The 19339-nt window shown below is 36.5% G+C and overlaps 2 protein-coding genes across 2 annotated transcripts in view; one reads left to right on the top strand and one right to left on the bottom strand.

Moving 5' to 3' along the window:
• Positions 1–19339, bottom strand: part of Stk31 (serine/threonine kinase 31) — an 81249-nt gene that overhangs the window by 32218 nt on the left and 29692 nt on the right. Inside the window, exons 11-14 of the mRNA XM_026400223.2 lie at positions 18237–18359; positions 10097–10276; positions 2168–2284; positions 501–620 (exon numbers count right to left, since the gene is read on the bottom strand). Of these exons, the coding sequence (XP_026256008.1) occupies positions 501–620; positions 2168–2284; positions 10097–10276; positions 18237–18359 (540 nt within the window). The remainder of the gene's footprint in view (positions 1–500; positions 621–2167; positions 2285–10096; positions 10277–18236; positions 18360–19339) is intronic.
• Positions 14227–14470, top strand: LOC113190728 (mitochondrial import inner membrane translocase subunit Tim9-like). Its single transcript, XM_026400227.1, has 2 exons — positions 14227–14342; positions 14425–14470. Exons 1-2 carry the CDS (start codon positions 14227–14229, stop codon positions 14468–14470), a joined length of 162 nt encoding a protein of 53 aa, XP_026256012.1.

The following is a 19339-nucleotide window of genomic DNA, read 5'->3' as shown; positions in this document are numbered from 1 at the left end:
ATTCTGTGTATATTTTCTCTCCATTCAAAAAGGAAATAATATGAATCTTTCTCAAAGGACAAAAGAATTATAAAATGTATTTAGTCAGACACAGAGGCACACACCTGCAATCTCAGCTACTTGAGAGTCTTAGGCAGGAGGATAGCAAATTTGAGGCCAGCCTGGGAAACTTAGAACATATCAAATTAAAAATAAAAAGGGCTACAGATGTAGACTCAGTGGTACAGCAGCCCTGGGATCAATCCCCAGCTATTAAAAAAATACACACATACATATATATGTGCATAAATCCATATATATGCATATATTTATATCAATAAAAATCATCATTCCCACTTTATAGTGAATTCAATTATATACCTTATAACTACAGCTACAGTTTTCTCAGCAATAATAATTTACTGACCCAATGAGAATTAAACAACTAGAGAAAAATTTAAATGTTAAAAAAAATCCAAAGCATCAATTTGGAAGAACATTAAGACAAAACAAAATCCAACCTCAGCACTGTTCCTGTACTTGGATTGTACTGTGGCAATGAGCCTTTCCTCTGAACGGATTTTCTGTAGTACTTGACTGTAAGTATTTAAAATGATCTCCTTATCTGCATCACCTTGCTCCTAAATAAAATCACATGTGGAATCACACATGAGAATAGCCAAAAATAGTTAAAATCTTCAATAATAATAAATAAAGTTCAAAATTACACCTTTAAATTACTATATTTATTTCAAACTACTACTCAAGAACAATTTTTTTCTAGATAGAACCTTGATATTAAAGACATTTAATGGAAAATTTTACCTCTATTACTCTATATATTATCCCCAAAGCTGTCTGGAATACAATGCTAAAGAAAATCAGGAATACTAACCTGCTAAATAAAGAAACAAACAATATAAAAAACTTCAACACTCATTGTAGAAATCATCTATTAACATCCACTTATATCATACCTGACAGCACCAACCAAACCTATTTAACAAAAGGAAAATTCAGTTGTTCATAGAGTAAAAAAGAAAGAAGTAAAATGAAAAGCATAATCACTAAGACTTTGGAAAGCAACTTGAACAACTAGTGAGCATCCTAATGAGAAATGTTAAGATTACAAAATACTCTTCTGGAATCAATATCAAAAGCAGTAGAAGATGGGAAATAATTGAAATCAGAACCTGAATCAATGAAACTGAAACAAAAAGAATTTTTTTAAAAATCAACAAAATAGTTTGCTTGAAAACAAATAAAATTGATAAACCCTTTGGGAAGGGGAGATGTTGAGAGCCACAGCCAAAGGGGCCCCTTTGGCTGTGGCTCTCAACATCCTTAGCCAAGCTAACGAAGAAAAAGAAAAAAAGACACTCTCATTATTAATTATTTTAGTAATTTACTAAAATTCTTGTTTAAAAAAAGGAAATATCATGGATTGTGGTTGTGGCTCAGTGGTAGAGCACTTGTCTAGCATGTGTGAGGCACTGGGTTCAATCCTCAGCATCACATAAAAATAAATAAAATTTGATACAGGAATACATATTATATACAATAAAAAAGGGAATACTAATTAATCTGTGTGTCTACTTCCAAAGCTCTCCCAAATTTTTAGTTGTTTTTAGTTGAAGTCACTATATACAATAAACACAAGCATCAAATGCTATAGAAAGCTGATCCACTCAGATGAAGAGATATTTCCTTGAATTAAATATTAGCTTTCAAAGTGTGAAATGTTCTTATTAAAGTGAAAATACCACCCTACAGAAGAATAAGATTTTGCACTATATACAGATTACAACTTCAAGTGTTACTCTTTCAAACAGGACTATAAGAGGAAAGATCATATCAGTCTTAATACTTCCTAGTTAGCAAAAAAAACCGTCTTAATAGTTAATACTTTCTGGGCTGGGGATGTGGCTCAAGCGGTAGTGTGCTCGCCTGGCATGCATGCGGCCCGGGTTCGATCTTCAGCATCACATACAAACAAAGATATAGTGTCCGCCAAAAACTAAAAAATAAATATTAAAAATTCTCTCTCTCTCTCACCTCTCTCTTTAAAAAAAAGTAATTAAAAGTAATTTTAAAAAGTAAAACAAAGTAATTAATAGTTAATACTTTCTAACTAACAAAAGAAAACATGGCTTCAAAGAAAGCAATAATAAAGAATATCAATACTCACAATCAGAGATATTTCCAGCTCTTTACAGACACATGACTCAGTCTTCTCTAGGATTTCATCAATATTACCAAGTGTGTCTTCAGAAATCAGTGATTCTTCCAAAGACAGATCAAAAGCCTCATTTGCAAATAAATAAATAAATAAATAAACTCAATTAATTAATTCAGTTAGGATTCATTTTACCTTTATACCTGAAAAAAAGCATTAGGAATGCCCTGAGTGATATAGGGGAAATAAGATTACAGAGGAAAAAAGAAAAGACTTACCCTCATAAAACACATGTACCAGAAAAGAGAAGTTACATGCATATAGCACACCTAAAGAAAATTAGTGTTTAAGAAAGGTGAGAGGGAGATCCAACATGGCGGCCGGCGAGGAAGCAGCGACTCCAACGTCTCCACTTTAACGGGATATGAAAGACTCATCGAAACAGCTGCAGCCTAGCTACGGAGGAACTTCTAGCATAACTTCCTTAAGAGGAGAGCTGCCGTGAACTGGTAGGTTTACTCGAAGTGACAGGTTGCCCCAGAGAAGTGGATCTTGGAAGGCCACGCGGGCACAGAGGTCTAGTCCCCCAACCATCAGCCGCTCCGGCAGGCGGCTCCCCCTGGAGGCCTAGCCCTCGCCCTGGGAGAAGCGGCCCCACCCGCCCGCTTCCTAACCTGGCAGCCACAGCTACTCAGCGATAAAGGTGCCCACGTGGCGGGTGCAGAAGTTAAGTCCTGCAGACGCCAGCCACCTTTGCAACCCCCGGGAACCCTGAGTGGCTTGGCCCGCCCCGCCCGAACCGGCAGTCCTCCGCCATACGGGCTCCCCCGGGAGGCCTAGCTCTCGCCCTGGGAGAAGCGGCCCCACCCGCCCGGTTTCTAACCAGGTGGCCTCAGCTACTTGGAGATAAAGGTGCCCTCGTGGTGGGTGCAGAAGTTAAGTCCTGCAGACGCCAGCCACCTTTGCAACCCGCGGGATCCCTGAGCGGCTTGGCCCTCCCCGCCGGAACCGGCAGTCCTCCGACATACAGGCTCCCCCGGGAGGCCTAGCTCTCGCCCTGGGAAAAGCGGCCCCACCCGCCCGGTTCCTAACCAGGCAGCCACAGCTACTCGGCAATAAAGGTGCCCACGTGGTGGGTGCAGAAGTTAAGTCCTGCAGACGCCAGCCGCCTTTGCAACCCGCGGGAACCCTGAGCAGCTTGGCCCTCCCCGCCTGAACCGGCGGCGGGTGCAGAAGTTAAGTCCTGCAGACGCCAACCGCCTTTGCAACCCGCGGGATCCCTGAGCGGCTTGGCCCGCCCCGCCCGAACCGGCAGTCCTCCACCATACGGGCTCCCCCGGGAGGCCTAGCTCTCGCCCAGGGAAAAGCGGCCCCACCCGCCCGGTTCCTAACCAGGCAGCCACAGCTACTCAACAATAAAGGTGCCCACGTGGCGGGTGCAGAAGTTAAGTCCTGCAGACGCCAGCCACCTTTGCAACTCGCGTTAACCCTGAGCGGCTTGGCCCGCCCCGCCCGAACCGGCGGCGGGTGCAGAAGTTAAGTCCTGCGGACGCCAACCGCCTTTGCAACCAGCGGGATCCCTGAGCGGCTTGGCCCGCCCCGCCCGAACCGGCAGCGGGTGCAGAAGTTAAGTCCTGCAGACGCCAGCCACCTTTGCAACCCGCGGGATCCCGGAGCGGCTTGGCCCGCCCCGCCTGAACCGGCAGTCCTCCGCCATCCGGGCTCCCCCGGGAGGCCCAGCTCTCGCCCTGGGAGAAGCGGCCCCACCCGCCCGGGTCCCAACCACGCGACCGCAGCTACTCGGTGATAAAGGTGCCCCCGCAGCGGGTGCAGGAGTTAAGTCCTGCTGATACCAGCCGCGTTTGCAAGCCGCCGGCACCCAGTGCGGCTTGGCCCACCCCGCCTGAACCGGCAGTCGGCCTCCACCATCCGGGCTCCCCCGGGAGGCCTAGCTCTCGCTCCGGGAGCAGCCCCCTGCAAGCTAGGCGAACCTTTGACCCATCGGGAGGTTAGGCCCAGCAACCTGCGGAGTGATAGAGGTGCCCCTCGTGCCTGCTGGGTAGGCGGACCTTTGACCGACCAGCAGAGCAGACCTAGGGCCTCCCAGCGTGGTAGACGGATCACACCAATTGGAGGAGGATCACAGCCACTACATGCCCTGCAAGGGTGATTATTCAACTATACAAGAGCAATATAAATAAATAGAGGAAAAATTTCAAAAACACAACAGTTTCACCAAGCAGAAAGAAACGCCAGCAGTATGAAAAGACAAGGAAAGAAAGGACCACAGGCAATGCAGGTCAACTCAACTTTAGAAGAGGTAATAGGTGCAACAGATGGAATGTCAGATAGAGAGATCAGGATATACATGCTTCAGATGATCTGGAGTCTCAAGGAAGACATGAGACAGCAAAATCAGATAATGAAAGATCACATTGACAAACAAATCCAGGAAGTAAAAGATCAATTTCACAGGGAGATAGAGGAAATAAAAAACAAACAAATAGAAATACTAGAATTGCAGGAAAAAATAAACCAACTTAAAAACTCAATTGAGAATACTACCAGCAGAGTAGATCACTTAGAAGAGAGAACATCAGACAATGAAGACAAAGTATTTCAACTGGAAAAGAACATAGACAGCTCAGCAAGTCTGCTAAGAAACCATGAACAGAACATCCAAGAAATATGGGACAATATCAAAAGACCAAATTTAAGAGTCATTGGGATACAGGAAGGCACAGAGCTCCAAACCAGAGGAATACACAGCCTATTCAATGAAATAATACGAGAAAACTTCCCAGACTTGAAGAATGAGACAGAATCCCAAATCCTAGAAGCCTACAGGACGCCGAATGTACAAAACCATAAGAGATCCACACCTAGACACATTATAGTGAAGATGTCCAACATACAGAATAAGGAAAGAATTTTAAAAGCTACAAGGGAAAGGAAGCAGATTACATTTAGGGGTAAACCAATCAGGATAACAGCTGATCTCTCAACACAGACTCTGAAAGCTAGAAGATCCTGGAATAACATATTTCAAACACTGAAAGAAAATGGGTTCCAACCAAGAATCGTGTATCCGGCAAAATTAAGCTTCAGGTTAGAAGATGAAATTAAAACCTTCCATGATAAACAAAAGTTAAAAGAATTCGCAGCTAGAAAACCATCTCTTCAAAAAATCCTTGGCAAAACATTGCAGGAAGAGGAAATGGAAAATAACATTGAAAACCAACAATGGGAGGTAGGACAGTAAAGGGGGGAAAGTAGTCAAAGAGGATAACAAATCAGGTTTAGTAACATCAACAAACAAATATGGATAGAAGTACAAACCATATCTCAATAATAACCCTAAATGTCAATGGCTTAAACTCACCAATTAAGAGACACAGGCTAGTAGAATGGATCACAAAACAAGACCCAACAATATGCTGTCTACAGGAGACGCATCTGATAGAAAAAGATATCCATAGACTGAAGGTGAAAGGTTGGGAAAAATCATACCACTCATATGGACAGCGGAAACAAGCAGGCGTGTCCATACTCATATCTAATAAAATAGATTTCAAGCCAAAGCTAATCAAAAGGGATAAAGAAGGACACTTCATACTGCTCAAGGGAACCATAAACCAACAAGACATAACAATCATAAATATATATGCCCCAAATAATGGTGCAGCGGTGTTCATCAAGCAAACTCTTCTCAAGTTCAAGAGTCTGATAGACCACCATACAATCATCATGGGAGACTTCAACACACCTCTCTCACCACTGGACAGATCTTCCAAACAAAAGTTAAACAAGGAAACTATAGAACTCAACAACACAATTAATAACCTAGACTTAATTGACATATATAGACTTTACCACCCAACATCAAGTAGTTACACTTTTTTTTCAGCAGCACATGGAACCTTCTCAAAAATAGACCATATATTATGTCACAGGGCAACTCTTAGACAATATAAAGGGGTAGAGATAATACCATGCATCTTATCTGATCATAATGGAATGAAACTGAAAATCAATGATAAAAGAAGAAAGGAAAAATCAAGCATCACTTGGAGAATGAACAACAGGTTGCTGAGTGACATATGGGTTATTGAAGACATCAAGGAGGAAATTAAAAAATTCCTAGAGTTAAATGAAAACACGGACACAACATATCGGAATCTATGGGACACATTGAAAGCAGTCCTAAGAGGAAAATTCATTGCTTGGAGTTCATTCCTCAAAAAAAGAAAAAACCAACAAATAAATGATCTCATACTTCATCTCAAAATCCTAGAAAAAGAGGAGCAAAACAACAGCAAAAGAAGTAGAAGGCAAGAAATAATCAAAATCAGAGCTGAAATTAATGAAATTGAAACAAAAGAAACAATTGAAAAAATTGACAAAACTAAAAGCTGGTTCTTTGAAAAAATAAATAAAATTGACAGACCCTTAGCCATGCTAACGAAGAGAAGAAGAGAGAGAACCCAGATTACTAGCATACGGGATGAAAAAGGCAATATCACAACAGACACTTCAGAAATACAGAAGATAATCAGAGACTATTTTGAAGCCTTATACTCCAATAAAATAGAAGATAGTGAAGGCATAGATAAATTCCTTAAGTCTTACGATCTGCCCAGATTGAACCAGGAGGATATAGACAACCTAAACAGACCAATAACAATAGAAGAAATAGAAGAAACCATCAAAAGACTACCAACTAAGAAAAGCCCAGGACCGGATGGGTATACAGCAGAGTTTTACAAAACCTTTAAAGAGGAACTAACACCAATACTTTTCAAGCTATTTCAGGAAATAGAAAAAGAGGGAGAACTTCCAAATTCATTCTACGAGGCCAACATCACCCTGATTCCGAAACCAGACAAAGACACTTCAAAGAAAGAAAACTACAGACCAATATCTCTAATGAACCTTGACGCAAAAATTCTCAATAAAATTCTGGCGAACCGGATTCAAATACATATCAAAAAAATTATACACCATGATCAAGTAGGATTCATCCATGGGATGCAAGGCTGGTTCAATATACGGAAATCAATAAATGTTATCCACCACATCAATAGACTAAAAAATAAGAACCATATGATAGTCTCGATAGACGCAGAAAAAGCATTCGACAAAGTACAGCATCCCTTTATGTTCAAAACTCTAGAAAAATTAGGGATAACAGGATCATACCTCAACATTGTAAAAGCAATATATGATAAGCCACAGGCCAGCATCATTCTGAATGGAGAAAAATTGAAGGCATTCCCTCTAAGATCTGGTACAAGACAGGGATGCCCTCTCTCACCACTTCTGTTCAACATAGTCCTTGAAACACTGGCAAGAGCAATTAGACAGACGAAAGAAATTAAAGGGATAAAAATTGGAAAAGAAGAACTTAAATTATCACTATTTGCAGATGATATGATTCTATACCTAGCAGACCCAAAAGGGTCTACAGAGAAGCTATTAGAGCTAATAAATGAATTCAGCAAAGTGGCAGGATATAAAATCAACACGCATAAATCAAAGGCATTCCTGTATATCAGCGACAAATCCTCTGAAACGGAAATGAGGACAACTACTCCATTCACAATATCCCCCAAAAAAATAAAATACTTGGGAATCAACCTAACAAAAGAGGTGAAAGATTTATACAATGAAAATTACAAAACCCTAAAGAAAGACATAGAAGAAGACCTTAGAAGATGGAAAAATATACCCTGCTCATGGATAGGCAGATCCAACATCATCAAAATGGCAATATTACCAAAAGTTCTCTATAAGTTCAATGCAATGCCAATCAAAATCCCAGCTGCATTTCTTGTAGAAATAGATAAAAGAATCATGAAATTCATATGGAATAATAAAAGACCCAGAATAGCAAAAACAATACTAAGCAGGAAGTGTGAATCAGGCGGTATAGCGATACCAGACTTCAAACTATACTACAGAGCAATAGTAACGAAAACAGCATGGTACTGGTACCAAAACAGGCGGGTGGACCAATGGTATAGAATAGAGGACACAGTAACCAATCCACAAAACTACAACTATCTTATATTTGATAAAGGGGCTAAAAGCATGCAATGGAGGAAGGATAGCATCTTCAACAAATGGTGCTGGGAAAACTGGAAATCCATTTGCATCAAAATGAATCTGAATCCCTATCTCTCGCCTTGCACAAAAGTTAACTCAAAATGGATCAAGGAGCTTGATATTAAATCAGAGACACGGCATCTGATAGAAGAAAAAGTTGGTTATGATCTACATACTGTGGGAGCAGGCTCCAAATTCCTCAATAGGACACCCATAGCGCAAGAGTTAACAACTAGAATCAACAAATGGGACTTACTCAAACTAAAAAGTTTTTTCTCAGCAAAAGAAACAATAAGAGAGATAAACAGGGAGCCTACATCCTGGGAACAAATCTTTACTCCACACACTTCAGATAGAGCCCTAATAACCAGAATATATAAAGAACTCAAAAAATTAGACAATAAGACAACAAGTAACCCAATCAATAAATGGGCAAAGGACCTGAACAGACACTTCTCAGAAGAGGACATACAAACAATCAATAAGTACATGAAAAAATGCTCACCATCGCTAGCAGTCAGAGAAATGCAAATCAAAACTACCCTAAGATACCATCTCACTCCAGTAAGATTGGCAGCCATTAGGAAGTCAAACAACAATAAGTGCTGGAGAGGATGTGGGGAAAAGGGCACTCTTCTTCATTGCTGGTGGGACTGCAAATTGGTGCAGCCAATTTGGAAAGCAGTATGGAGATTTCTTGGAAAGCTGGGAATGGAACCACCATTTGACCCAGCTATTCCCCTTCTCGGTCTATTCCCTAAAGACCTAATAAGAGCATGCTACAGGGACACTGCTACATCGATGTTCATAGCAGCACAATTCACGATAGCAAGATTGTGGAATCAACCTAGATGCCCTTCAATAGATGAATGGATTAAAAAAATGTGGCATTTATACACAATGGAGTATTACTCTGCATTTAAAAATGACAAAATCATAGAATTTGGAGGGAAATGGATGGCATTAGAGCAGATTATGCTAAGTGAAGCTAGTCAATCTTTAAAAAACAAATACCAAATGACTCCTCTGATATAAGGGGAGGAAACAAGGACAGGGTAGGGACGAAGAGCTTGAGACGAAGATTTTCATTAACAGGGTTGAGAGGTGGGAGGGAAAGGAAACGAGAAGGGGAATCGCATGGAAATGGAAGGTGATCCTCAGGGTTATACAAAATGACATATAAGAGGAAAGGAGGGGTAAGACAAGATAATTCAAATGGAAGAAGTGATTTACAGTAGAAGGGGTAGAGAGAGAACAGGGGAGGGGAGGGGAGGGGAGGGGGGATAGTAGAGAATAATATAGACAGCAGAATACATCAGACACTAGAAAGGCAATATGTCAATCAATGGAAGGGTAACTGATGTGATGCAGCAATCTGTATACGGGAGAAAATTGGGAGTTCATAACTCATTTGAATCAAACTGTGAAATATGATGTATGAGGAACTATGTAATGTTTTGAACGACCAACAATAATAAAAAAAAAAGAACTTAAAAAAAAAAAAAAAAAAAAAAAAAAAAAAAAAAAAAAAAAAAAGAAAGGTGAGAGGACAATGCAGAGGAAAAGTAAGAGCAAAAGCAAAACCTAAATGATGTTTGTTGTTTTTTGTTGTTGTTGTTGTTGGGTTTTGTTTTGTTTTGCTTTGTTTTTTTTGACAATAATGAAAGGAGCAGTCTGACTAAAAGCTGATAAAGAACCTTGATCCTCAGGTAGCAAATTTAAACCTGACAGGGATGAGTAGACAATGTTAGCTTTTAAACAAAGGATATGAGTAATGTATATGGATCCCCCCCCCATTTTATGCCACAAATGCCACTGAATAAGAGTTTCCTTTACCTTTAGAGTGCTCTGGAACCATGCTACAAGATGTTGCAGAGAAGCCTCAGTTTCACTCCTCACATTGGTGAATTCCTGTCTTTTATCACACTTCCACTCATAAAATTTTTTAAGTATTTCTTCAGAATTTGTTCCTTCTTTGGCCTGTCCATACACTGCTTCTAAAGAGGTTGATAAATCCTACAAAGAGAAATACTTCTATTTATTAAAGATTATTTTCAGGCATAGAAGTGCACACCTGTAATTCTATTGACTCAGGAGGTGGGGACAGCAGGATCACAAGTTCAAGGCCAGCCTCTGTAACTTAGCAAGACCTTGTCTCAAAAAAATATATATGTACAGGCCCAGAAACTTAGCTCAATGGTAAAGCATCCCTGAGTTTAATCCCAAGAACCAGAAAAAAATATATTAAAACTTATTAACTTCAAGTTAGGATTCAAGCACTGTATTGAACATAGGAGATGAAAAAACAGTATTTGAATCCCCATTCTTAAGAAGTTTATAAATAAAACTTAAGACTTATCAGATGAAAACACAGAACTATCTAAAAGGTGATTTTGGGACCATTTTTGAAGTAAGTTATATTAAGTCAATTCATTCAAACAGCAAGTTTTATATTCTTAGGGGTTTTTTTATTCGTTGTTCAAAACATTACAAAGCTCTTGACATATCATATTTCATACATTTGATTCAAGTGGATATTCTTAGGTTTTTAACAAACTAAATTGTTAAAATTAATTGGCCTCTATTTCCTGACTTTAAATAAGAGTAACAAATGTTTGTCCTGACATGGTGTTCCCAGTATATTGCTGGACAAAAATATATTATATATACACCAAAATATACAAATAATTCCAATTAAGTAAAAACATTAAGCATATATATGTACTTGAAAACATTTTTAAAAGACTGGGGGGAAAGGAATTTTTTTAAAAAAGGGATTTAACCAAAATAGAAAAGAAACAAACGAGAAGGGGATCAAGAGGGAATAAGGACAGGAAGGCCTAGGGAAGTAATGGGAAACAAAATCCACTAAATTATGCTATGTACATATATGAACATACCCCAGTGATACCACTTACATACATATATATTTATAATGCACTAATTAAAATAATAATAGGAGGGAGACAGAGCAAGCAGATGAGGGAAGGAGAAAAAGAAGGGGAAGGAAAGGTAAAATGCTGGGAGATGTGATTTATCAAATTATGTCATGTGCATGTACAAATATGGCATAATGAATCAATTATTTATAATTAAAATGTACCAATAAAAACAAAGAAAAAGTAAAGAAAAAAATAAAGAATGGAAGAGACAAGGTAGTCTCAACAAGGTAGCCAACACAATCTGCTGGCTCTCTCAAGGAATCAAACCCTAGAAATGGTACAGAGACAAGAGAAAAGCTTAATAGTTTCCAAAAAAAAACTTATCACAAAACTCTTTGAGAAATCCTCAAAAGACAATGGATGGTTCTTACCACTAAATGAATAGTTCTTGCAAGTGTAAGAAGATCTATATACCACAGCAAAAAAATAACTTGTGGGAAAACAGAACTTCCTTCATGTACCGTACTCTCTCTCTCTCTCTCTTTCCTTGGGCAGAAAAACAGCAGCACCAGCAAGAGGCAATGGGGTTATACCACATAAGGACACAGATGAGGCAAAAACTGATAACCAGGAGAGCAAGGTTGGCCAGCCCCTGAGCATTCTTTTTCCTTCCCATTTCTCCTAAATACATGGGAGCATTTATGTCCAAGTGGTAGCCCCCAACAGAGGCTGAGGTAAAGGAACTGGGAGAGATATAGAACACAATTTTTCATATGTATAATAAGAATTGTGATGCATTCCACTGTCATGTATTTAAAAAATAAAAGCAATTAAAAAAGAAAAAAATAAAATTAAATGAATTGGGAAAAAAAAGGAACTGGGAGGAATGTTGATTAAGACCATCTAGAAGAGAAGCAGATAGGCAATAGCTACACCCTAACTGCAACACCAGAAGTTCTACACCACAAAAAACAACCCCATTCTATTCCCTAAAGGCATCAGAAATCTTTAAAAATTATAGTATAGGATGTCACTCTTACTCTGCCTCTCTACCATGTTATCCCATACCTACACAACATACAGAGCTAAGGCAGTTCTAGTCTCAAGGAAATATGTAATCTTAAAGACAGGTAAAAGGGAAGATGAAATGTGTGAAATACACAAGTTCTTGGAGAGAAGTACAACAAAATAAGCCGCCTTATAAAAGAAGAAAAATCAGTAACAGATTCCCAGATAATAAGAACTCAAAATAAGCAAACAAATAACAAAAGAAAGAGTATTGGAAATACAACCTGGTACTTATAAATAATAACCAACGAAAGATAATGGGTATGAATGGAACCAATTTAAAATAAAAAACACAATGGACTAGAAAAATGACAGAAGACATACAGTTAGAGAACCTACTGGTGAGACAGATAGTTAAATCAAGGATACCTCCAAAAAGCCCCTAAAAGGGATAAAAAGAAAAAACTGCATTAACAGTTACAATATGCAGAGGATAAAAGAAGTTTAAATATCCATGTAACAGAAGAGCTGGGATGAAAGAAAAATTCACGAGGTGGGGTAAAGAAAAAAAAAACAGCTGCAGCAGTTTCTTAAATATATATCAAAGATTTCCTAGAATTAAAGAAAGATAAGAATTCAAAACTGAACTGACCTGAATTATATCAAAACTTAAACATGTTATAGTGTAATTTAGTAACAGTCAAGAGAAAATCTTAAAGCTTTCAGAGGGACAAAAAGTCAAAGAACTGATAAATTACAAAACTCAGATAATAATAGATTATCATTATCAAAGTTCCATAGAGAAAAATGGCCTTTGGATCTAATAATTTTATAGCCAGTTAAATAATTATTTATATGAGAGACAGAAACATGATATCTTTAAACATTTAATACCTCATAAAGTCAACTACACAAAAATGTCTCTGAAAGCACAAGGAAAATATCCTAATATCTTGAAAAAGTCCAAAGACACCAAATAACACCTAAGAAATAATGAGAAAGTAACTTCAAATTTTATTTGATTGAACTATCAAACACAGTATTCATAACTTGTGACTATAATCCTAATCAACAATATTGGTTGTTTTGCTGGTTGCTTTAGGGAATGAGACAGAAAGGGGGACACCAAAGACAGGGGAGATCTTAAGTATTAGGGATAGAAGTGAGACAAAAAGGAAAAAAGAAATCATGATACAGATACAAAAATAAGATCATGGAAATAAGTTCTAAACAAACAATAATTAGATATGTAAGTCAACTAAGTTACCAATCAAAAGACAAATTTCTAAGTTGAAGTCTTTTAAGAATTGATCATGAGTGCATTAGCTAAGAGGTAGTTCAAAAACTGGATACAAAGAAAAAAAGAAAAAATATATAAAGTAATTATTAACCAAAAATAAAAGTGGGATGGGAATTTTAAAAGGAAACAAGATTTTATACCAAAATGTGATAAGTGAAAAAATAAGATTACATAGTGGTTAAAAAGAAAAGTTTAAAATATAATTGTGAATATATTAATGTCCAGTGTGTTTGTGCGTGTGTGTGTGTATCCCTCTAGTTCCTTCAGGTGTTCAAAATACAAAAAGTAAGTAAGGATAAGGATTAAAGCTTAAGATGATATACAGTTATGCATTATTTAACATTTCAGTCAGTAAAATCACATATACAACAGTGGTTCTATATGACCACAACTGAACTGAAAAATTTATATCACCTAGTGATGCCATAGTTATCATGATGCATTACTGACATGTTAGTGGTGATACTGGTGTAAACAAACCTACTGCACTGACAGTTGTATAAAAGTATATAACACATAAAAATTATGTATAGTACATATTTGAAAATTATAATGAAAGATTGTTACTAGTTAATGTATTTAATAGTCTAAGGAACCTTTTTGTTATTTTAAGAGTATACTACTTCTACTTATTTAAAAAAAGTTAACTCTTGATTTTTATTTTAAAGGCAGCACATCTCCCTACAAGATTAAGATATTGGATAAAATTCAAGGGACTCATCTTCGACTGAAGCACTCCTGACCTGACTGGTGATTAATAAACATACCAAGAGAATATGGCTGCACAAATGCCAGAATCTGATCAGATAAAACAGTTTAGGGAATTCCTTGGAACATACAATAAACTTACAGAAACCTGCTTTTTGGACTGTGTAAAAGACTTTACAACAAGTAAAACCTGAAGAGATCACCTGTTCAGAACATTGCTTACAGAAATAGTTAAAAATGACACAAAGAATATCCATGAGATTTCAAGAATATCATATTCAGCAGAATGAAGCCCTGGCAGCCAAAGCTTGACTCCTTGGTCAACCACGATAGAGAGAAATCCTGATGGATGGACTTTCAATGAAAGATTGCCAACAGCTGTTGCACTGGAAATGAGGATTTATATGATGGAATCCCCTGTTAAACCACCTGTCATGACTCTTTGGCAGTGAAAACCAATGAAGAAACATCATCACTGTTCACCAAGAATAATTAAAATAAAAGATCTTATTGTTCAGAGAAAATACTAAGATACATTTGTTGAGGCCTTAAGATTCTGCAGCTTGGTCACACTTGATTAGAAAAATAAACCACTGTTTCTTCCATTGTGACTATTAATTTTAAAGCAAAATATGTGTCCAATCATGTATGAGATAGAAAAATTTTTATCCTAAAAGTGAAATAAATGGAAATATCACTAAAAAAATTAACTCTTAAAACAGTCTCAGGAAGGTACCTTCAAGGAGGTACTCCAGAAGAAAGCATTATCATCATAGGAAATGACAGTTCTGAGTGTCTGAAAGACATTCCCAGTAAGACAACATGTGGAGGCAGAAGACAGAAATATTGATTATTAAGCCCCTGCAAAGGCCTAAGCTACTGTGTTTGTGTCTGTTTTTAACAAAAAAGAAAAGAAAGTTTAAAAAGTAAAAATAAATAAAAATTTGAATAACAGAAAAAGTTTATAGATTGAGGATACAGAGAAAAATATTTTTTACAGCCATACAATGTATTTGTATTTTAAACTATTACTACATGAGTCAAACATTTGAAAAATAAAGTAAGCTAAGGTTAATTTCTTATTAAACTAAAAAATTGTTTTTATTAGTGTCACCTAAGCATAGTGTTCATAAAGTCTACAGTAATGTAAAATAATGTCCCAAGGCTTCACACTCACTCATCACTCACTTAGCAACTCACCCAGGGCAACGTACAATCCTGCAAGCCCATGGTAAATGCTTATAAAGGTGTACCATTTTAATCTTTTATACCATATTTTTCCTATACCTTTTCAATGTTCACACTCACAAATACTTAGCACCACCTTACAAACGCCTACAGTATTCAGTACAGAAAAAAATGTACTTATTTGTAGCCTAAAAGAAATAAGCTCTACCACTTATAGGTACCACTTATAGGTATTCATTAGTAGGCTATATTACCAGGTTTATGTAAGTATACTCTGCGATGTTTGCACAACAATGGAACTGCCTAACAATGCATTTCTGAGAATGTATCCCCTTTATTAAGTGATAAATGACTGTGTATATCTAGAATTGCACCCCAAGAAAACCTAGAATATACTTTTTTAACTCATAAGGAACAATTATGAAAAACCAACCATGTATTTTATGCCACAAAAGGATTAATAAATGCACTGGAAGTTAGAAATCATGAACTTTAATTTTTTTTGACTTTCATTATAGAAATATGTTTCTTAAGTACTTGAAAAATATAAACAAAGTATTTCTTAGCAAAATGAACCCAAATTTAAAGAATATTCTGGTGACGTAAATAAATAAAGAGACAAGGCAGGCAAAAAGTCTTTTAATTCAGGTTAAGCATCTCTTCTCCAAAATGCTTGAAGTGTTTTAGACTATCTCCAAATACTTAATGAGGTATCTTAGGGATGTATTTTCCAAGTCAAGACACCAAATTCATTTGTGTTTCATATACATCATATACACATACCCTAAAGGTTACTTTTAAGTAATTTTTGCATGAAAAAAATTGCATACATTGAACCATTAGAAAGCAAAAGTGTCCATTCATGTTAAAAATACTAGAGAAACTAGGGACATAAGGAATTTACCTCAACATCATACAGGTTATATATGACAAAACAAAAGCCACCATCATATTGAATGGGGAAAAATTGAAAGCATTTACTCTAAAATAGAAACCAGACAAAAACGTCCACACTCATCACTTTCATTCAATATAGTACTTGAAATTTTAGCCACAGAAATTACACAGGAGAATAAGATACAAAAAGGAAAAGAAGGAGTCAATGTATGGCTGTTAACAGATGATGATTCTATACTTAAATTTAAAAAAAAAAACTCCACTAGAAGACTTTTTGAGCTGATATACAAATTCAGCAAAGTAGCAGGAATAGAAGATCAACATACAAAAATCAATGGCTTTTCCATACACCAATAACAAATCCCCTAAAAGAAACATAATAATTTCATTCATGATTACCTTAAAAAATAAAATATTTAAGAATAAATCTAGCCAAAGAGTTGAAGACCTCTATAATGAACATTACAGAACATTGAAAAAGAAATAGAAGACACTAGAACATGGAAAGACCTTCCATGTTTGTGAATGGACAGAATTAATATCATTAATATGGCCATATTACAAAAAGCAATCTACAGGTTCAGTGCAATCTCCATCAAAATACCAATGACATTCTTTTATGGTAAACTAGGGAAAAAAAGATCTAAAATTCATAAGGAAAAATAAAAGACCCAGAATAGTCAAAGGAAATCTGAGCAAAAAGAACAATGCTGGAGGCATTGCAACTTCAAGTTATATATACTACAAAACTATGATACAAAAAATAGGTTGATATTGGCATAAGAACACATACCAAGACCAATGAATAGATGACAGAGACAAAGCCACACAAATATAGTCATCTGATTTTTGACAAAGATGCCAAAAACATGATAGAGGAAATGTAAACTTTGTAACAAACAGTGCTGGGAAAACTAGATATCCATATATAGAATAATGATGTGTGTTTTCTGCTTTGCTTTGTTGGCAATACTAGGGATTGAATTCAGAATCTTGAACATGCTATATGCAAGCACTCTACCACTGAGCCACATTCCCAGCTCTACATACAGAAAAACGAAACTGGATTCTTCTCTCTCATCCTGCATAAAAGTAAACTCAAAAGTAGATCAAAATCTAAAAAATTACAACAGAAACCTTGCAACTACCAGAAGAAAATACAGGGTCACCACACCAACATATAGGCAATGACTTCCTCAAAGCTCAGGAAATAGTACCAAGAATAAATAAATGGGATGGCATCAAATTGAATTGTTTCCGCACATCAAAGGAAGCAAAGTATAGAGCCTACAGAATGGGAGAAAATCTTTGGCAGTTACTCTTTAACAGGGGATTATATACTAAGAACTCAAAAAACTGAACACCAAAAAATAAAAATAACCACCCAATCAATAAGTTGGCAAATGAACTAAACAGACACTTCCCTGGAAAAATACAAATGATCAAAATATAAGAAAAAAATGTTCAACATCTTTAGCAATCAAGGAAATGCAGGGCTGAGGTTATGGCTCAGTATAGAAGGCTTGCCTAGCATGTGTGAGGCACTGGGTTGGATTCTCAGCACTGCATATAAATAAATAAATAAAAATTAAGGTCCTCAACAACTGAAAAAAAATTTTTTAATTAAGGAATGAAAATAAAAACTGTGCTGAGATTTCATCTCACCACAGTTAGAATGGCAATCATAAAGCACATCCTAGCAACAATTTTTTCATACCACAATATTTTCATTCTGTTGTTGGCATTTTTCATTCCTGTAAGGGCCGTCTCATCAGCTGTAAGCAGGCCTGGGTTCTATCTCTAGTACCGGGAGGCAGGAGGAGGGTGTGGGGGGTACACACAACGACTTAAAATGGAATTCAGAAAAAAAAAAAAAAAAAAAAGCTGTGCAGCTGTCAGTACTTTCTGAAATCTCAAGGTAAACACTAATTTCACCTCTCTCACTGAGTAAATTTATAATTTAATATATATTTAATATATTTTTAATTCCAACCTTCAATGTTTTTAAGCGTTTATTAAGCGGTAATTCATCCACTTCCAGAATAAAAACTTCTACTGCCATATATAGCTTCTGTTGTACTTCATTTCTTTTGGCAATCAAAACATTCCCTTCATTCTGGAGGAAGGAAAAGAAAAACCACCATTAATATATCAGGTGTTTTTCACGCATTTACCTACATGAAAAAAAAAGTGAATTCTAAAATTTAACATTACTTTCACTAAGCATAGTAGCATTTAAGACAAATACTTTTCTCCTTATCACCAAAGAGACAAAGAACATCTCTTCCCTTAATAAAAACATTTAAATTCAACAATCTTGCCCTGAGAATCTTTATTTTTTATTATGTCTGCAATGAAAGTTGTTAATAAAATTATACAAATTCCTATTAATTACACACTAGCTTTCTTTTACTCCCAACCCATCCTCAATTCTTTCATCTAGTCATCTTTCAAGATTTAGTTAAACTTCACCGGAACAAAGCCTCCAATTTGCCCAAGAGGTTGTTTGTAAATTATGTACGTAAAACATAACCAAGAGGGGCCTGAGGTTGTGGCTCAGCAGTAGAGCGCTCACCTAGCAAGTGTGAGACTCTGGGTTTGAGATCCTCAACACCACATAAAAATAAAAACAAATAAAAATAAAGGCATTGTGTCCAACTACAACTAAAAAAATTTTTTAAAAAGATAACCAAGAACCCTATGCATTATCTCTATTGCAGTACTTACCATTTTATATTGAACTATTAGTACATCCATCTAATACCAAAAAAAGAGAAAAATTATGTCCTAAATATAAATATATATATATGTATATATCTCTCCAAATTATAGATAATGGCTATATATAGCCATTATCTATAATAATATCTGGAACATATACTTAAAAGCTTGAATTTCTGAATATTTTTTCTTACATAAGCTCAGACTATTTTATAAACAAAAAGAAAACAACTTCAAGTAAAACTTAATCAAAAAATAAAATAGCAAACAAGGAATTAGGCAGTACATACATAAATAAAAGTAACAGTTCTAAGACCAAATTAAATACAAGATGGTTAACTTTGAGTGCAATTTTTATTACATATTTATTCAATA

Source organism: Urocitellus parryii, chromosome 3, assembly GCF_045843805.1.
Source record: "Urocitellus parryii isolate mUroPar1 chromosome 3, mUroPar1.hap1, whole genome shotgun sequence".
NCBI classification, from domain to species: domain Eukaryota; kingdom Metazoa; phylum Chordata; class Mammalia; order Rodentia; family Sciuridae; genus Urocitellus; species Urocitellus parryii.
This window is presented reverse-complemented; position numbering and strand designations above follow the sequence as displayed.

Bases quoted from the DNA above. Each gene is read 5' to 3' on its own strand.
- LOC113190728 (XM_026400227.1), top strand. From the start codon at position 14,227: ATGGCTGCACAAATGCCAGAATCTGATCAGATAAAACAGTTTAGGGAA. The intron at 14,343-14,424 runs TAAAACCTGAAG...CATGAGATTTCA, and splicing joins GTAAAAGACTTTACAACAAG to AGAATATCATATTCAGCAGA.